At 35.8% G+C, this 20,020-nt stretch overlaps 1 protein-coding gene across 25 annotated transcripts in view; it reads left to right on the top strand.

The window, feature by feature from the left end:
- shank3a (SH3 and multiple ankyrin repeat domains 3a) overlaps positions 1-20,020 on the top strand; it is a 323,493-nt gene that overhangs the window by 222,107 nt on the left and 81,366 nt on the right. For 23 of the 25 annotated variants that reach the window (XR_009267007.1, XR_009267008.1, XR_009267006.1 and 20 more), the window contains 2 exons: positions 1-107; positions 1,681-1,704. The exon at positions 1-107 is cut by the window's left edge and continues 78 nt beyond it. Coding sequence is in view for 22 of the 25 variants with exons in the window: in XM_058751761.1 (XP_058607744.1) it covers positions 1-107; positions 1,681-1,704 (131 nt within the window). In the remaining 3 variants the exon portion in view is untranslated. The remainder of the gene's footprint in view (positions 108-1,680; positions 1,705-20,020) is intronic. The other 2 variants (XM_058751763.1, XM_058751778.1) reach the window with 1 other exon arrangement.

Here is a 20,020-nt window from a genome sequence, read left to right as displayed (position 1 = left end):
ACGGAAACTCTACAGCGCCGTGCCGGGGCGCACCTTCATCGTGGTCAAACCATACACGCCGCAGGGAGAGGGAGAGATCCAGCTGAACCGCGGCGAGAGGGTCAAAGGTGAGTGCCCTTTCCCTGCTAATCGCTTTGCACCTGACAGCTGTCAATCATCTGGAAAAGGGGCGGGGTTAGGCCAAATTTGCTCTGTGATCATGGTTTGTGCGTTGCAATGTGTCTCTCACGGTGTAAGAGTTGATTTGTTGGATCTTTAGCATCATTATCGGTCCGGAAAGTCTAGTTACTTTTTTGCAAAGAAAAAAAAATAAATCGCTTTTCACATAAAAAAACTGTTGTTATGAACTGACAAGGCTGTTTTGATTATTTGAGTTCAACTCAGTTTGTTTAGGAACTAAAACTTACTAAAAGGGTAATATCGGTTATCGGTCGATAATCTCAAAATGGCATTCTGTCAATAAAAATATATAATGATAACAATTCTGATTTTCCCTGTGTTCATGCTCTGTAAATTAATTATACAGCTGTACTTTTTATTTATAAAATTGATGTGCTAAATTAAATGTGTATTTATTATAGTGCTGAGCAATGATTAATCGCATCCAAAATAAAAGTTTTTGTGTACATAATATATGTGTGTGTACTGTGTATATTTATTATGTATATGTAAATACACACACATGCATGTATATATTTAAGATATATATTTATATTTATATATAATATAAATTATATGAATACAAATATATACATGTAAATATTTTCAAAAAATACACTGTATGTGCGTGTCTTTTTATATAAATAATAAATATACACCGTACACACACACATATTATATAAACAAAATCTTTTATTTTGGATGCTATAAATCGCGATTAATTGTTGCCCAGCACTAATTTATTATTGTTCATGTTCATATTTTTATATTTTAATAATACACATAAATATGCATCAATAAATAATGTTATAGATTTATTAATCATTTTCTAAATGCAACACATGTAATAAATATTCTTTAAAAATTAAATATATATTTGCAAATAAATGTTAAAATGTTAGAATTAAGTTAAAAATATACAGCTGTTCAATTACTTTATACAGTAATGTGTCAATTGGAATACACAATATTCTGGCCGAGGACCCAATATGCTTATTTATAATCTGTTGCATACAGTGAAACATTGTCATTGCTATAAGCAGAAGATGCTTTGGGACAGCCTGTAGAACTAGATCTGCTGGCTGAGTTATGAACAGGACTGTAGCTGGATCCACAGTGACCTACAGATTGTCTGTTTTGCAAGATGCACATGATTTTCCATCTTTAACATGTCATCTGCGCTGGTATGTCTCAGAACGGGGAGACGAAGGGTTGTCGTCTGTCAAACACTGCTCTCTGGAGACCGTCTCTCACATCACACACACACACTGACGCTCAGCTGTAAGGGACATGCTCGCTTGCTTACGTGCTCCAGCTAGGGAATCTTGATCCAGAGGAGATTCAGCTCAGACAGTATTCATGAATTTGTGCTGTCTACATGCAATGCTATTAAAAGATGTGGTTGTAACTCATACTCACTGTTGAGCGTGTGAATGAACGCTGTAGAAGTGTGTGTGTGTGTGCTCAGGTTCATGGCTTATATGTTGTTCTGTTCTTGTCTCCATTCATGCTTCAAACCAGACTACCACTCAAACGCAGTGGAAGGTAAAGAACTCTGCATCCATCCCACTGCCCTCCAGTGTGTATGAGTGTGTGTGTCCCGTGCACAGCCCCCTACAGTGGTGTTTTATCCTTCAGAGTAACTCTTTCTTCCCAATCTGCCCTACCTGCATGCTCACACATCTGTACCCAGCACCCTGAACACATACATGGCAATGTTACTATGTTTCCTTCCTCCCTCTTGAAGCTGTACAGAAAAATATTGCGCACATTCTGATTTCTGTCACATTTAATGCTTAAAGCGTTTTAATAGAGTATAATTTCTTCCGCTTGTACCCAGAGGAGGCTGTTATTGCTCTGAGGTTGCTCATGTGTAGCTCAGAAAAGTTAGTGTAGGTTCATTTAAGTGTTAACTTTGTCTCAGATGTTGCTACTAAAATTCCTTCAGAGAAATACAAAAAGACATGCATTGGATGAATATTTGCGTGTAGCATAGTAAAGAGTTACATATATATATGCCGCTGGCAGAGCTCAGATCGTTTGGTATTTGAATGGAATTTGTTGTTGTGATTATTATTGCTCAAATGCTGCTTTTTATTGCAGTTCTTGAGACTTAATAAATGTCCTAGTAATGCTGCATTTATATGTGATCTTTGTCTCAGATGTTTCTCATAAAATTCCTTGTGGGAAATACACATAGACATACGTGAGATTAATATTTGCATACGGTATGAGTAAAAAGTATATACTGTATTTATGCCACTGCAGTTCTCAAATCGTTTGGTCTTTTTACTGCTTTTTATTGCGATTCTTAAGACTCAATGAAGGTCCTAGTTGTGCTTCATTGAAATGTTAGTTTTGTCTCAGGTGCTTCTTTCAAAATTCCTTATATAGAAATACAGATATACTGAACATGACATACATGAGGTGAATACCTGCATACAGTATTAGTTATATATTTATGCAGCTTGAAGGAATTTGAATGGAAGTAATAATAATAATTATTATTATATTGCACTTTTGCATTCGTGAGACTTCGTGTAATAGGTATTTAGATATTACTTTTGTCTCAGATGTTACTCCTAAAATTTCTTTAGTAACTTATTAAAGGAAATAAATAAGTTGACATACAGTAACAGTATAAAACTGTAAAATTCATGTGGATTGCATAACTCATAATTGATCTTGGGTGGATTTGATAAGAAATTATCATATTGAGATCTTTGGTATCTTATTAGCGCAGTTTGTGATCTTTTCTGAATGTCTTGAAGGTAGCATTACTAGTCCTCTCCTACTACTACTTCTTGAGAAAAAAAAAAAAAGAGCAATTTAATCTCATTGCTGCCTGAGAGAAACATCTGAGGTATCATAGAGATCTTATTTGTAATTTTACTGTCCTATGGGACATGTAATCGTTTAGTCCAGAACAGCTGCACGTACGAGTTTCCTTCTGAAAACATCCTGACTCACATTCCTGTGCTGGGCAGCAGGTGCATTAGTGGCCGTGAAGTGCCAGGATGCCCTTGCTGGTGGAGATGGAGTTGCCGTTATAATCTGGTGGCACCATGACAGCATGCTGCTTGTGCCAGCTCAGAAACTGCCAGAACAAACCATATGCTGGACACACGACGCATCTCTGACGTAACGGCACCATATGTCAAAAAACATTCATATTTCCTGTGCACCTTCTCTTCTTGTAGCACCTCTGTGACCTTAGAAAGAGACGAGCGAGCAACCAGCAGTCTCTCTTTGACTCCCAGCTCCTGATATATTCATAATGCCTGTCTCACTGATGTTCATTAATGTTGGAGTCACTGCTGGGAAAACAACATCTCATTTTCAGCTTCAGCAATGCTATCTATGCAGCGGGTTTCATTTGTTAACTGTTCAGTTTTGTACTTTAATGTATCCTGAATTTGAGTTTATATAAATTGTATTTCTTTTTGTATTATGAATATATATTTATATTAGTGTATATTTATTATGTGTATGTAAAGACACACACATACAGTATATATTTTGAAAAGATTTACATGTATTTACACGTATATATTTATTAATATAATTTATATGATATATAAATATATTTAATATATAAACATAACACATTTTTCTTAAATATATACATACATGGGTGTGTATTCATATATACATAATAAATACACACAATACACACACATATATTATGTACACAAAAACTTTTATTTTGGATGCGATTAATCGCAATTAATCGCTGCCCAGCACTAATTTATATATAATATATATTATTCAATATTTTATGGTAATTTATCATATTATAAAATTGTTTAAAAATAAAATGTATTTATTTTGTTTTTGTGTATATATATATATATATATATATATATATATATATATATATATATATATATATATATATATATATAAACTACAATTTAGTGCATTAAATTTGGATTTGGAATCAGTCATTTTTATATGGTCATCAAGGCTGCATTTGTTTAATCAAAAAAAACAGTAATATTGTGAAATATTTCCTGTGATTGCAGAGTTTAGTTTCCAGCAGACATTTCTCCAGTCTTCAGTTTCACATTTTGATCATTTTAATGCATCTTTGACTTGCTAAATAAAATTATTAATTTCTTTGAAAAAGAAAATGTTACTGACCCCTAACTTTTGAATCGTAATGTATAATACAGGTGCATCTCAAACTACTGAACTCGACTGAGAGATGCCTGCCATTTTTACTGTATGAATGGAAATTTAATCAAACTCAAAATTAAATATTTTAATAATTTGAGATACTTTTATTGAGCTGTAGTCTGTAATTAGCAGCATAAATGCATGAAACATTTTGAGTTACATGTTATGAGTCTAAAATATAGTAAGTTTTCACTTACTAAAACAATTGATGAAAAACATAGAAATTTTACACAGTATACTATTTTTTTAGATGAACCTGTGCACATTTTATATAATATTTTAGAATATTTCAGTATTTTAAATAATACAAATTTGTGCAAAAAAGAAGCTTATATGGACATGGTTTGAGTGTGTATTATGGTAATTAAAAACTGCAGGCACATTTTTCCTCATCTAGAATAATCCAGAGATTTTGTGTAAGAACCTCTTCTTCGCACCCAAGTATGCAACTTGTGTAGAATTACTGGTGAATGAGACCCAGTGAGAGTGTTGTGTGTGATGTGATTTTGTGCCCCAATCGCATTAGTTCACCTTTCGAGAATCGCGCTCCCTGATAAAATCACGTTTGGGTGCACAAATGTCTGTGAGACCTTGAGGACTGAATAAACCCGCTCGTGACTTCAGGTTGATAACCTTTAGCGTGCTCACGTGGGAATGTTTTGATGGTCCTTTGCCTCATACAGATGTGAAATGCATTTTGTGGCTTCAGTTCATTGGAGCTTACTAACTTCAGCCTTGCTTTGAGGTCACAGGTGATAAACGGATGAGGGCTGGAAATATATCCCCCTCACAGGGGTGAGACCTGCTACTGAAGAATGATATTTTTAGTTTAGCATTTTTAGGGCAGATTGGGTGAAGTCACATCTCAGCCTTGATATGCGATTGATACATTTGTGAGAAACCAAAGGTTAGAGTGTTTTTACCCAAATGTGATATACATGATATATACTGGTATATGCTTTGAATTCATTACATATTTTTAATTTTACTGTGAACTTTGAACCAGTGAATTTATATCCCTACTTCTGATTACTCCGTACTCAATTTGAGCACAAGAGTTAAGTACCAATCTGTAATTACTAAGTCAACATAATCATAGACATCAAATTTGGAAGCACCAGCCAAGGACTTCCAGAATAAATACTGAGGAGTACAACGACTTGTTCAAAGAGACAGTACGTCTAACACTTTATCTATTTCTGCTTTCCTTGCAATGCTGTTTACCTGTTTTTCCCTCACTCTTCATCTTCGTCTTTACCTTGACTTTTTTTCTCTTCTCTCTCATACCATTTTCTGACAGAAGAGAATGTTTATGAGGAGATCATGCTCGGTAAACATGAAGCCCACTCATCTCCACCTGTCTTTCCTCTATCCTGTTCATAGCTCTTGTATGATATTCAGTAGATACTGAAAGTACAGACATAGTTATCGGTAGAGAAAAGTATGCTAGTAAAAAAACAACTTATGCACACTTTGTCTTCTTGTAGAGCTCTGATGTATGTGTGTTGTCTCTCTCTAGCAGAGTCTATCAAAGAAAGTGAAGAGGAAGGTAAATTCATTAGTGTAGAGCCCTGTGCACTGCGCTGTTCCTGCTGGACTCTCTGTAGACTGCTTTAGGTCAGACAGAACCAGTTTGAGACCACAGACCACCAATAGAATGAAGATCCCTGCAGATCCAGTGCAGTAGGTTACTAGGTTTTAGCGAAAAATGATGGATGAGGTTTGCTGTGTGCTTGTGTGTGTGTCCAAATGTCCCTACAAAGATGGTGAAAGGAAGCCTACCATTATATGAAGAAAAACAACTTCAAAGGCATTGACTTAAGCTTTGTTTCATATGTAAAAATGACAGACAGTCAGGGTTCTGGTTTGGGCAAGGTTAGTCTGTAGTAATTATATTTGGGTAAATTAAGATGCCAGATTGTTTGTCATTGAACATTGTCAGGTTGAGAGAGAGCAGTTAAAGTTAAAAATAAATCAAATCTATACTGAAAGATAGTCTTTTAGCCTTTGCTATTTTCTTCTGAAACTATATTTGCTGATTTGATGAAGACACTTTTCTTATTAATATCAATGTTGAAAATAATAGGAAACTGGGAAATCTTAAGTATTCCAAGGTTTTGACCAGTAGTTTGTATTTATATTAAATAAATAAAATAAGAAATAAAAATAATACTATCTGTCTGTCTGTCTGTCTGTCTGTGTGTGTGTGTATATATGTATACATATGTATATACACACGTGGTCAGAATTGTTGGTACCCTTGGTAAATATGACAAAAAAAAGGCTGTGAAAATAAACCTGTACTATTAATCCTTTTGATCTTTATTTTAAAAAAATATACACAAAAATCTAACCTTTCATTGAACTAAAACAATTGAAAATGGGGGGGAAATCACAACTATTGGTACCCCTAAAAATTCTTGTGAGTAAAATATCTGTGAAGTATATTCCCATTCATCTTTACAATTTTGAGCACTCCAGGATGATTATGAACATGAAATTATCCATCCATGGCTTCCTGTTTCACAGAAATATAAATAGGAGGGAAAACAAAGCCCAAATTCCCTTAATCATCCATCACAATGAGAAAAAACAAAGAATATATTTCTGATGTGCAGCAAAAGATAACTGAGCTTCACAAATTAGTGAAGTGGCTTTAAGAATAGAGCTAGAGCAGTGAAAATTCCCATGTCCACCATCAGGGCAATAATTAAGAATTTCCAATCAACATAAAATGTTAGAGGACATGTGTCTATATCGTCCTAATGCACGGTGAGAAGGAGAGTTTGAGTGGCTAAAGACTCTCCAAGGACCACAGCTGGAGAATTGCAGAAAATAGTCTCAGGGTCAGAAAACCTTAAAAAATATATCAAATCTACATCACATGTTGTTTAGGAGGATTTCAAGAAAAAAAATCAAGAAAAAATGCTCTTATGCAAAAACAATCCCCAACACATTCAGTTATCAGACACGACTGGAACTTCAAATGGGACTGGCTTCTATGGTCAGATGAAACTAAAAATGAGCTTTTTAGCAGCAAACACTCAAGATGGGTTTGGTGAACACAGGGATAAAAAGTGCCCCATGTGTACAATGAAATATATTGCTGTATTTTTGATGTTGCGGGCCTATATTTCTGCTGGAGGTCCTGGACATCTTGTTTAGACACACGGCATCATGGATTCTATCAAATACCAACAGATAAAAAATCAATAAGTGACTGACTCTGTTAGAAATCTTATAATGGGCCATGTTTGGATCTTCCAACCGTACAATAATCCAAACACAAACCTCAAAAACAACACAAAAATGGGTCACTGAGCACAAAAACAAGCTTCTGCTGGCCATTCCAGTCCTCTGACCTGAACCCTGTAGAAAATGAGTGGTGAACTGAAGAGGAGAAGCACTAACATGGAGCCGGGAATCTAAAGGGTCTGGAGTGATTCTGGATGAAGGAATGGTCTCTGATCTCTTGTCAGGTGTTCTCTAACCTCATCAGGCATTATAGGAGAAAACTCAGAGCTGTTATTTTGGCAAATGGAGGTTTCAAAAAGTACTGAATAAAAGGGTATCGTTAATTATGTCCAATGTGTATTAGAGAAAAACATTTATTTCATAACTATTTTCCCCATTTTAAATTCTTATTCTCCAATGAAAGGTTACATTTTTGTGAATTTTTTTAAAATAAAAGATCAAAATAATTAACAATGCAGATTTATTTTCACAGCCTTCTTTGATCATATTTACCATGGGTACCAACAATTCTGACCACGTGTGTATGTATAGTGTAGTTCTTCACCTGGAATTTAGAATTTGTCTGTTGAATTCTTTTTTTTATTAAGGTGAAATAACACTGCATTTATTGTTGATTATTAACCTCAGGAGCTCATGGTAGATTTGTCTTGAAAGCTTTATATAGAATCATTCAAAATCAATTGCTATGTGTGTAAAATAAATGAGATTTTACTTCTGGAACCCAGCTGTTGCACATTATAGCCTGTGTGCTATAACAGCAAAGAAAAATCATTTCAAAGAAAGGGCATGTTATATTACATTTTGATTGAAGATTGAAAATAAGATTCAAATAAGAAAGTACATTTTTTATTTCATTTTCACTATGATATTGTATAAGATCTTGTAACGGTGTGTAAATATGGTTATTTCTGTTTTATGTCCCCGTGCTGTCAAATTCATTTCATTTTTCCCTTTTTTCTTAATGTCATCAGAAGAATCTCCCTATGTAGACCATTATGTAGAGCATGAAATTAAGGAGGAGGATGGCCATGGTTCTATGGACGATAAAGGTAATCTTACCCTTGTAGCTCAGCTGTATTCTCTTAGAAACAGTAGGTAGAGAAGTCTGCTGTAGGTGTAGATTAAAATAGATTTGTGTCTGTTTTTATATCTGTGATAAGTTTTAATGTTTCTACATCTCTTAATGCTGTCCTGCATGTTCTTGAATGCATTCCCTGCTCATTTCATTCCATTGACAACAAGGTAATATAAAAAGTTGTATCCTGTTTTGCTCAATCAGAATGTCAACAGTGATTGGGATCAATTTGTCGGCACTCGAGAGAGATAAACATGGGCACTGGTCTTACGGGTGTTGTTGTTTAACATTAGTGGGCGTTGATGCATGCGATAGTCTTACAGCGTAACTGAAACGTGGCTGTCGCACGCATGATGTTGTTAATATTCCACAAGCATTGGGAGTGTCCCACAGCCATTAATCATGTTTGTGAATGTCTAATCTGGCTGTTATTTGCAGCAATTCCATTTTCATGCCTGTCTTAAAGATTAATAAGTAGAGATGTACGAGACTAGAGCATGCTGGGAAAACATGAGCTCACACTGATAATCTACTCTGTGACAAAGTCATGGCTGGTTCAATCAAAGATCATGTGACCATATCATTTTAGAGTTCAAAGTCTGTAGGGTAGTTTGAACACAATTTTACCTAAATGGGAGCAAAACTGTTGAGTTTCTTGGTTCAAAAATGGCCTTTATCAAAGGAAGGGGTAAAGGACACTGCCTTGACACTTTGTCCTTGAACAATGGCTGTTTGGAACCGAAAGAAGTCGATTTGCTTGCTCGCTATTCAGTAAGTCGGTGCCAAAAGCAAGCAGCATTTTTGTATGAAGCTTCCTTTTAAAGGGCCCCTATTATGCCCCTTTTTACAAGACTTACAGTAATATAAGTCTCAGGTGTCCCCAGAATGTCTTCGTGAAGTTTTAGCTCAAAATACCCCACAGATCATTTATTATACTGTTTTGAAAATGCCTATTTTGAGTGGAAGCAGAAACACACTGTTTTTGTGTAAGTATCTTTAAATGCAAATGAGCTGCTGTTCCCCACCCACTTTTTCAGAATAGAGTGGTGCCTTTCCCTCAGATTCTATGCCCAAAACAAAACATCTGTTTGGTTTCGATTGTGTCTATTGTGCTGAAATCATGTGTTTAAAGCCATATCAGTTTAAAGGGGTGGTTGATTGCGATATCACTTTTTTAACGTTGTTTAGTGTGTAATGCTGCTGTTTGAGCATAAACAATATCTGCAAAGTTACGAAGCTGAAAGTTCAATGCAAACAGAGATATGGTCTTTTAAAATTCTGGCAGTTTAATGCCTGCAAAAACGGCTCATAGGGACTACAACAAGCTACTTCCTGGGTCCGTTACGTCACGAATCCAGATAAACCCCGCCCCCGGAAACACGCAACGAAGGGGGCGAGGCCATGTTGTGCTGCTTTAGAGAAGAGGAAGAGAACACTAGGGGAGCACGTTAAAATCTATTCATATATGAATCGCAATTCTATCTTCTAACGATTCTAATGGATTCACAAGTTTCAAAATCAATGTTCTAAAGCAGTGGTTCGCAATCCTGTTCCTTTATCCATTTAGGCGCGCACAAGAGGCGGTTTAGCCAATCACAACACACTGGGGCCAGCTGACCAATCTGAGCCCATCGCGTATTTCTGAGGGAGGGGCTTCATAAAACCAGGAAATAATCGGAGCATTTATCAGAGAAGGGACAGAGCAGTTTAGAATAAAGGTAAATTATGTGAAAAATTGTGTTTTTTAAAAAAACGAAGCATGAACACATGTTAGACTGCACCCAATAAACACAATCAAGCCTAGAAAAAAAACAGTCAACCACCCCTTTAAACTTCTTATATATGGTTTATACACACATCTGAAGCACGCGCACAGAAAGCGGCTGTCACAAGGCATGTGAGTACTAAACTCTTTCATGTCTTATTGCGCTTAAACTGTTTATGTTAAAAGCACGCTTAAGTTACAAAAACACAGTTGGTTATGTCCGGAAAAGAAATTGCATGTTTATATTAGACCTGTGTATTAAGTGACAGCAGCGTAATATACAGTACAATGGGAAGGGCCTGTAAAATGTGATGTCACTATGTAAAGATTTTGCAAATGGCTTGTTCTGAGACACTGCTTATGATTTATGGGGATAAAAAAAAAAGGAATGGTTGGATTTTTATCATTATAGAGTGGTTGTGTGCACATACTGCCAGCACACATTTATGTTCAAACACCATGTAGAAGTGAATTTTGCATAATAGGGGCTCTTTAAAGAAAACAGCCTTTCAAGGGACCATTACAACCTTTCAGATTCTATAACATAATTAATGAATTATTTAATGGCTACAGTGCTTGTTCACTTATCAAACGGTACACTGACCATACTTTACAAAATTTGGTACTTTGAAACAACTTTCTAATAATTACAAAGAAACAGCAAGTGGCACATTGAATCAAACATGGCATTTTCTTGGAAAACATATTCCAATATTCTTTTATTTACAAATTTGAAAAATCATTTTTACAGTGTATATCTTTGGTGCTGGCATCACCAAATTATGGGTTTGTATTTCAAGGAATGCATGAACTTATAAAAGGTATTGAGTGCAATAATGCCAAATGCAAAAATGTAATATAATGTTTGTGTCTGTAGTTACAGAATTAAAAATTGTTAAATTTATTTATTTATTTGAATAATTATTCACTTCTAACATTCTCTAACATACTTAGTTTTATACCTTTAGCTCCGAAACTGCATGCACAGGAATGTGATGTATTATAGGCAGTGAGGGATACATCTGTGCCGCCTGCAGAAATGGAGCAGATGGAGCAGACAGGACCGTTTGCAGACTTTGGATTTGGACGCACCTTAATGCACTCCTGCTTATGCAAACGGTCTGGCTGATTAGCCAACATAACATGGGAATCGTAACCCATTTTACTTCCATAATATGATGTAATTCAAATGCAACAGGATGTTCAATGAGTAAAAATGTAGGTTAATTTGATTTTTATCTTTTGGGAATTGATTGGATTGTCACTATGACTGGTGAGCAGGGAAGGTTCTTGCATTTTGATAAGATTATTGATTAATCATTATTGAGAAAAAAAGACAAACATTTGATCTTTAGTATTAACTGATAAATCATTCACCATAGGACCAAAAACATTTGCTTTACCCACATTAAGTATTCAAATAAAATCAAATAAAAAAAGCATTCATAGATGGGCACCAGTGTTTGATTAGCTCCTCTAACATTTCCTGGTATATTTGTCCACCTCATTAAAGATTTCCCATCGGCCAACAGTAAAACCGCAATTCTTTTAAAGTTAAAGAAATCAATTAACTTTAATTGTGCTTCTCCACTAGTTTTGAGGCGGTGTTACCGTGTGGCCGGTTTCCCCCAGCAGAGCCCGATTACTTTTCAAAGCAGCTTAATAGAATTGGTATTTGAAGAGGCCACTAGTTCCTAGTATTTGTCGAGAAGTTTGTGTTGCTGTGCTTAAAGTGAACATTTGTAAACAGCCACTTGTCCTGGCGGCCTACGGGCAAGGTTTAGCGCTTTCTGTGCCAAGAGCACGATCTCTTGCTTTTCACGGTCGGTACGTAACTATGTCGAAGGCAGCTGCAGTTATTCGGAAAAAAAGAGCACATCTGCCTGTCTCTTAGCAACAGGTGTCTGTGCTTCAGTATGGTATGTGCGCTTGCCAAATGATGTGACATTTCACTGTCAAAGTTAAACTCTCGGGGATATGAAAATATTTGTGTTTGGTTGGACTCTGCCAAGTCGTGTGGTGTAGACACAGTGACCTAAATAAATACCCACAATGCCCTGACGCTCTGGGCGATGCATGTTCGACACGGTGTAATCGCTCTCAAATGTGCCAGATATATAAAATATTATTTCCCATGCAATGTATGCAGAAAAAGATGACCCAGTTCTGCATCCAAAAGCAGTCAGGAAACGATAGCGCCATCTGAAATGTGATTTAAAGTGTGCATAAATACAGATGTTTGTAAGTCGGAGTAGCCTTAATTTATGTTTTGCAAGGTCATGTCGCAGATGATGCTCAAATCAAGCGCTGCTTTTGGATTTATGTTTGTCCGTGTGTGTGTTTTTGTAGGTGTTTTATGGCGTTTGTCAGCGTAATGAATGGCAGTTTTGATGTAGGTTTGTATTGTCCCGTTGCAGCTGTAGGGAGCCCATCTCATCACCCCGCTTATGGCCGTAAGAGGCTTTCTGCTGACTCATGCCTGTGTATCATAGGGTCTGTGCATTTGTGCTGACTCACTCACAACTTTTATTAAGGTGACAGGGTAGAACATATGTTGCTTTATGGTGTAAATACACTGAGTCTGAACATCTGCACTTACACACTCACTCAAAGCTTTAGGCTACACACCATTCGCTAATAGTGCAGCTTCACAAGGCATTTGACCATCGTAATTAAGATTTGAAAACATATATGATGACATAAAATGTATACATGCATTTATAAATGTATAAATGCATGTACATGTATAGATGCATTAAATTGATCAAAAATTACAGTACAGATATTTATACTGTTACTGATAAAATAAAAAAAGTTTCAGTAAGACTTTAGATTAGGGTACACATATTCACTATTCACTATTAAGAGTTTTCCCTCAATAAACTCCTAATTTGCTGCTTATTCATAGTTAGTAAGGTAGTTGTTAAATTTAGGTATTGTGTAGGATTATGGGATCTATAATATGGTCAAGGCATTAATATGTGCCTAATAAGTCCTAATAAACAGCCAATATGCTAGTAATATGCATGCTAATAAGCAACTAGTTAATAGTGAGAATGTGCTTAAAATAAAGTGCTGCTAGAGTTTCCACAAATGAAATTCTGAAAAAATGAATTCTGATGGATCATGTGACAGTGATGGGCTGGAATAATGATGCTGAAAATTCAGATTTGCATCACAGGAATAAATGACCTTAGACCCCTTACAGATTCGAATGGTGTATTGCTCTTATCTGTACGATCAAAAATGGCAGAGTAATTCAAGCTCATTTCGGCCTTATCAGGAAAATCTGCCTCAAAACGCGTATACGCGTTTGTCGACCCCAGAGGGTTAAAATATATTACAAGAGAACAGATATTTTAAATTGTAATATTATTTAACATTATTACTGTTTTTACTGTATTTTTGATCAAATAAATGCAGCCTTCGTGAGCATACAAGGATTCATTCAAATACATTTTTAGAAAACAGATATGTATTTAGACAAATATAGATATTTTGCCCCTGATATAGTGTTTTGTGTCAGACAAAGAGATGACGCAATCAAGTCTGATGAAGAATACAGAACATGCAGAGACTAAGACTACTGCTTTCTGTGTGTGTGTGTGTGTGTGTGTGTGTGTGTGTGTGTGTGTGTGTTTGTGTTTGTGTCCTTCTAGCAGTTTGAAAGACATCTTTAGCCTTCTGAGTCAATTAAATTGGAGGTAAACAATCAGCCGCATAACAAAGACACACACACTCACTGACACACACACATACGCACGTTCCTCCCACAATACCAACTAAATGTGTGAATATCTGTTGTTAGATGATTTGTATATTCATTGATTTCTCTGTATGTCACATGCTCAGTATGACTGTTGCAACTTTGTCAAAACAGCCAGCTCTAATCTGATTGGCTGGCTTCCCGTAATTTCTGAATGCACATAGTTTCATCCATCTGACTTTTGTTTGAGACACTTAGTAGCAAGTAAACAAGATATCTGTAAGTGCACCTGGATACTCTGCTTTGTATTTGAAACTGTGATTGTATTACATCATGGAAATGTCCGCCTCCCGTGTAAGTGGGTGATTCTTGGCCAGAATAAGCTGCACTGTGAACTGCGTTTATTGCTGATGATCAAAAGTCTGGCTATGAGAGTTATTATAAGTGAGTACATGGTAGTTATCTCGCAAAATCATTTCAAATGTCAGTTTTTATATCTGAGACTGATCAGTGCTGATGTTTGTACTCGTGTTATGTCTGTTTATAATGAGTCAACGTTTCGCCTTACATCAGCTTGTGCTTGTTTGTATGCGATATCTTTGATCTCAAGGTTAATGCGCCACTCGGTGCATTTTGACTTTTCTGTCACAGCTGACCACCTGTATTCTTTCTCTGTCACCTTTACCTTGCTCCAAACTTTTGCCCCCCACCATCCACACCACCTGTCACATACACACACACACACACACACACACACACACACCTGGGCAAACACACAATAGCATTCTGCTTGTGGCATGTTGTATATGCACTCTTGTCTTTCTCTCTTAACTATGATTCACTCACACTTTCAGGGTGTTTAATTAGAGGGTTTGTCTTGTGAACAGCATCTTGTGATTTATTTATTTTTAAAGAGGCCTTTATTTAAAGAAATCTTAAAAAACTAATTTTTCTTGCTTTTTGGGAATATAAGCATTCAATTTAGCATGTAGACAAACACTAACTTTCACAACGCAAAGCCAAAAAACAGTTCATTCTGAAACTTCATGCTTGTGACATAATAGTTAAATTAAAAACAATTTAGTTATACTGTATTATGTATTTATTTATTTATGTCTAAATTCATGTAGTTTTTCTGTAGACATTTATTTATTCATTCATTCATCCATTTTAAAATAAATTGTGGTTACACTTTATTTCGATAGTCCACTTTAGACATTCAACTAACTATAAGTAACTTTGTAACTACATGTCAACTAGTTCTCATTCATTTGCAACTACATGTCTACTAACTCTCAGAGTAGACTGTTAGGTTAGGTTTAGGGTTAGTCGACATATACTTAAGTTGACATATACTTAATGTTTCTCATAGTCAGTATGTTGTATGTTGTGGACCCATCAAAATAAAGTGTTAGAAGATATTAAGCAGACAGTCTACTAATACTCTAATGACTGCTAGTTGACATGTAGTTGCAAAGTTACTTACTGTTAGTAGAATGTCTAAAGTGGACTATCAAAATAAAGTGTTATCTAAATTGTACCTTAAAATAATTAACTTACCTTATACTATTCATTTTTTAAATGTTTTTTTTTTAAAAACCAGTTCACCTTTATATCCAGTAACAAGATCCAGTATAATGTTTATAGTATAACAGGTATCACGAGCTGGGTCTTTCTCCCGTCCCTTTACATGATATTGCAACAGGCTTCTGGAACAAGGCTGTGTTATTTCAAAATAGAGTTCCTGAGCAGCACTGCTTCATGTGAAGGCCCATTGTTCCCAAGGGCAGCCTGAACACACTAACAAAACACCATCGATCAGGAGCCCATGTTTGATGTTCTGATTGCTAGGGACTAATCAATGGATTGAAGCAGCGTGTGGGTGTGATGGGGCAGAGAGGGGCTTCCTCTGTCACTGCTGCTGCTGACTGCAGACTTCCACCTCCACCACAGCAACAATCCTGACGGTGATGGAGTCCCTCCATAAACAAACTGCTGTTTGCTGATCTGAACCTGGGGAAGCCGTGCTGACAGTGAATGTGAATGAGAAATAATTCACCCAAAAATGACGCCCTGGAGCTCACACCTCTGAAAGTGTGTGTGTGTGTGTGTGTGTATGTGTATGTATATATATGTGTATATATATATATATATATATATATATATATATACATACATACATACATACATACATATATATATATATATATATATATATATATATATATATATATATATATATATATATATATATATATACATATATATATATATATATATATATATATATATATACATATACACTGTATGTATGTATATATATATATATATATATATATTAGTATAATTTTGTATCTATATAATTTTTGTGTTTCTGATCTTTTAAACACAATTTTTTGTGAATGTGTGTTTGATATAAAAAGATAACAGCTAACAGGTTTGAAGAAACATGAGTGTGAATATATAAGGATTTTTCATTTTTTGGGTAAATTATTCCTGGGATAGGATAGGGTCCAATTTAATTTGGATCCGAACCCAAAAACTCCCACACCTAGAGCCAATACTTGTTAATGCAACAACAGTCATGAAAAATCGTCAGTCTCGCACATATAACTCTCCCAGCGAAGAAGTGTTTTTCACCTCACATCGCTCATCAAAGGTGAACTTTGCAATCTTTCTCTCTGATTAAATTCATTAAGCAGTCACGCAGTGTTAACAAAATCACTAATGCAGGAGAATACAGGGGGAGGGGTGATGGACTGAGAGCATTTCCGTGAGACTATTGTACCTGTCGGCCTTCTGTCAGAGAGAAATGCTTTAACTGTGCGTTTAATCTTCTCTAACTTCTTTTATCTGGTGCTTTGAGAGAGACTGAGTGAGGTAAGAGAGTGAAGCTAGAGAAAAAGTGGCTGCGTTAATGGCCGCTAATGGTGTTCCGGGTCTAACTGTTTTAAATATTGGTGCTTTAAATAAGATTGGTGTTCTCTGTAGTATGTTGTTGGGGGAAGGGAAGTGTGCTGTTGTCTGCTGCAATCAGTGGTGCTTGTTGAGCCAGACGGACTGATTGTTCTCTTATAATCACGGTGAATGATGTAGGTTTACACTATAATAATAATCTAACTTGATATAGTTTCACATTGGTAAACTGAATCTAGCTATAATCTAACTATATATATTTATATAAGATAATCGTGTGTGTGTATATATATATATATATATATATATATATATATATATATATTTATACTATGGGGCCGTTGAATGCTTGAATCTGATTGGCTGACGAACGTTCTAAGGTGTGCAATTATTTTCAGGGAAACGCACGGCGAACGTAGTTCCAGGCAGCTCTTGACCGCATTACATGACCATATCACTTCGCCAAATGATTTCTGTTATTTCAAAGGTCTTACAACAGCAAAATAACCAAAACCCACAACGACACTGGCCAAATAAATAAATATAGTAAACAATATGATAAAAACGACAGATCATGTCCATGTTTTTGCCACAAAATTGCGCTTTATTATGTACGGAAAGCACATACTCTATCTCTCCCGCTCTCTCTCCCTCACAGACCGCACATACATAACAATTACAGTTTGCACACACACTAACATACACCGCGCTAATGTTGTTAGCGCTACTCTGACGATTTTATCAGTAAACAACTTAAAAACTACATGATTTCTCACAAGCGAGGTAACAATAACGGCGCTGTTCGTAAACAAAAGGAACTAAGTTTCACTATAACTAGAGACATTGCTGCCGAACACTATTGAGAGACGCACAGAGGTAATTCTCTCTCTCTCTCTCTCTCTCTCTCTCTCATAACTTAGTTATTAACTGTATTAACTGCATTAATCTGTTATTAACGGCTCAAGCCTCCGTTACTAGGTTTAAAATGGCATTTTGGAATTAGCAACGGAGGCGTTGGATGAAATGCGGAAGAAATAATCCTACTCACAATAGCGATTTAAGTAGAAATACTGGACGAATGCCTTGAAATATATCATCTGATCGATGTCTTGAGGTGTGGCAACTGTAGTATAAGTGGAATAATTGACTTCGGTCCGTTGAATTATTAGAAAAATAATGCACACCACCTCGGGTGTGCATTATTTTTCTAATAATCCAATGGCCCATCATCAATTATTCCTTACATATATATATATATATAAAATTACATTTATTTAGTGTACTAATTTTTCAAAACACAAGCTCAATTTATGGTAGGAAAATTGTAGATGAGGAATATTTAGCATAGCAATTATTGCCTTCAGTTAATTGATCTCATTTAAAACCAGCCTTGATTATGGTTTATATTCATTGAAGGAAATAATATGCAAATAATTGATTTTATATGCTATGATTTAATAACAAATACATAATTTGAAATGATCATTAGTAGATCTTTTAGCAGCTTAAAGCAATCAGGCTGAGCTTTATGACAATCAATATAATTTTTACAAGAATGTTTTATCAGAAATCTGTTTAATCTTGAATCTTGTATCATATGCAAAACAGTCTGAGGTTTATGACAAATCAAACTTGTGAAAATGTAGTCTCTGCGTGAGGTCGCTCTTGGCCTCCACGTCATGCATAAAAATTGTTTAATGTACAGCTATCCGTGCATTATCCCTTACATATTGCATGTTCAGATATTAATAATAACAAAGTATTCTGGGTGCCATTAAACTTTTGTGAAAATGATCAAAAATGCTTGTGATGGCTGCCAACTTTTTAAAAAACCACTGGCTGGGAAATATATAATCAAATATTGATAGCCTATATTTGAAAAAAGATAAGTAGCTTACATTTAGTTTTTGTCATTAGTAACTTTTGTAAGTTTGTTAGCGCCCCTCCCCCCCCCACTCCCGCCGCCAAAAAACAGTAGCTTAATCATTTCTGCACCATTTCTAGCATCACCAAACATAAATGCAAAAACAATGACTGTTTTCAAACTGATTTCCTGAATACTCCCTGGCAGTCATTCATCATTTCAGTTTTAACTACTTTGCAAACACATTACAGTAAGATTTAATTGATTAACATCAATAAATTGTAGTTGATACATTTTGCAGCATTAGTAAAATGCTTAGTGTATTATCTTTATAAATATGTATAAATATTGTTTATTTTTGCTAATAATACATAAACTAATGAATAAACTACAACTTGAAATGAAAATGACCCAGTATAAATGCTTTAAAAGTGTTATTCGCTGTGATTTCATTTTGGCTATTGCATTATTAACACAGAACCTTATTGTAAAGTGTTAACACTACTTTATAGCTACAAAATAGCAGTAAAATCCTGTAATGCATGGCCTTATATGGCTTATTGCTTTTTTAAACATGTGATCTGACAATCTAATGATGACCAGTGGGATTTACAGTGCATGTTTACTCATTAGTTTTACAGAGCGGCGGTGACCAGACATGAATGTTGTGCTACAGCGAGCAGTTAGAGGTGAGACACGGGAGCTTTTTCTTCATTAGGACATCACTATGATGATTGCAGACATAACCAGATTGTCCAAAACATGTCCATCAGGATCTAATACTGCCCTGCGCAGCACGCCGCTCTCTTTCTCCAGCCAACCCAGAGCCGTTCGGAAAACCGTCCCTCTTCCGACACACTGCGATTTGCTCTAAAGGCTGGAAACAAAAAGCAGATCGCCTAAATCCCCTCCATGGGATTTCTGTCATTAACTCGAAGAAGAAAGCCTGTCGCTCCGTCTGCCGGTGCACATGCTGTCCGCTCCCCTTCCCGATCTTTCCACGATGGCAATTAGGTTTAAGAGAAACACGCTGTTACACGTCTGTATGTTTACATTTATGTGTCCAACTGCGCAGCCATCATGACAGTTTAGGCGCTTAAG

Source organism: Onychostoma macrolepis, chromosome 18, assembly GCF_012432095.1.
Source record: "Onychostoma macrolepis isolate SWU-2019 chromosome 18, ASM1243209v1, whole genome shotgun sequence".
NCBI classification, from domain to species: domain Eukaryota; kingdom Metazoa; phylum Chordata; class Actinopteri; order Cypriniformes; family Cyprinidae; genus Onychostoma; species Onychostoma macrolepis.
The sequence above is the reverse complement of the archived record's forward strand: the minus strand, read 5'-3'. Positions and strand labels throughout refer to the sequence as shown.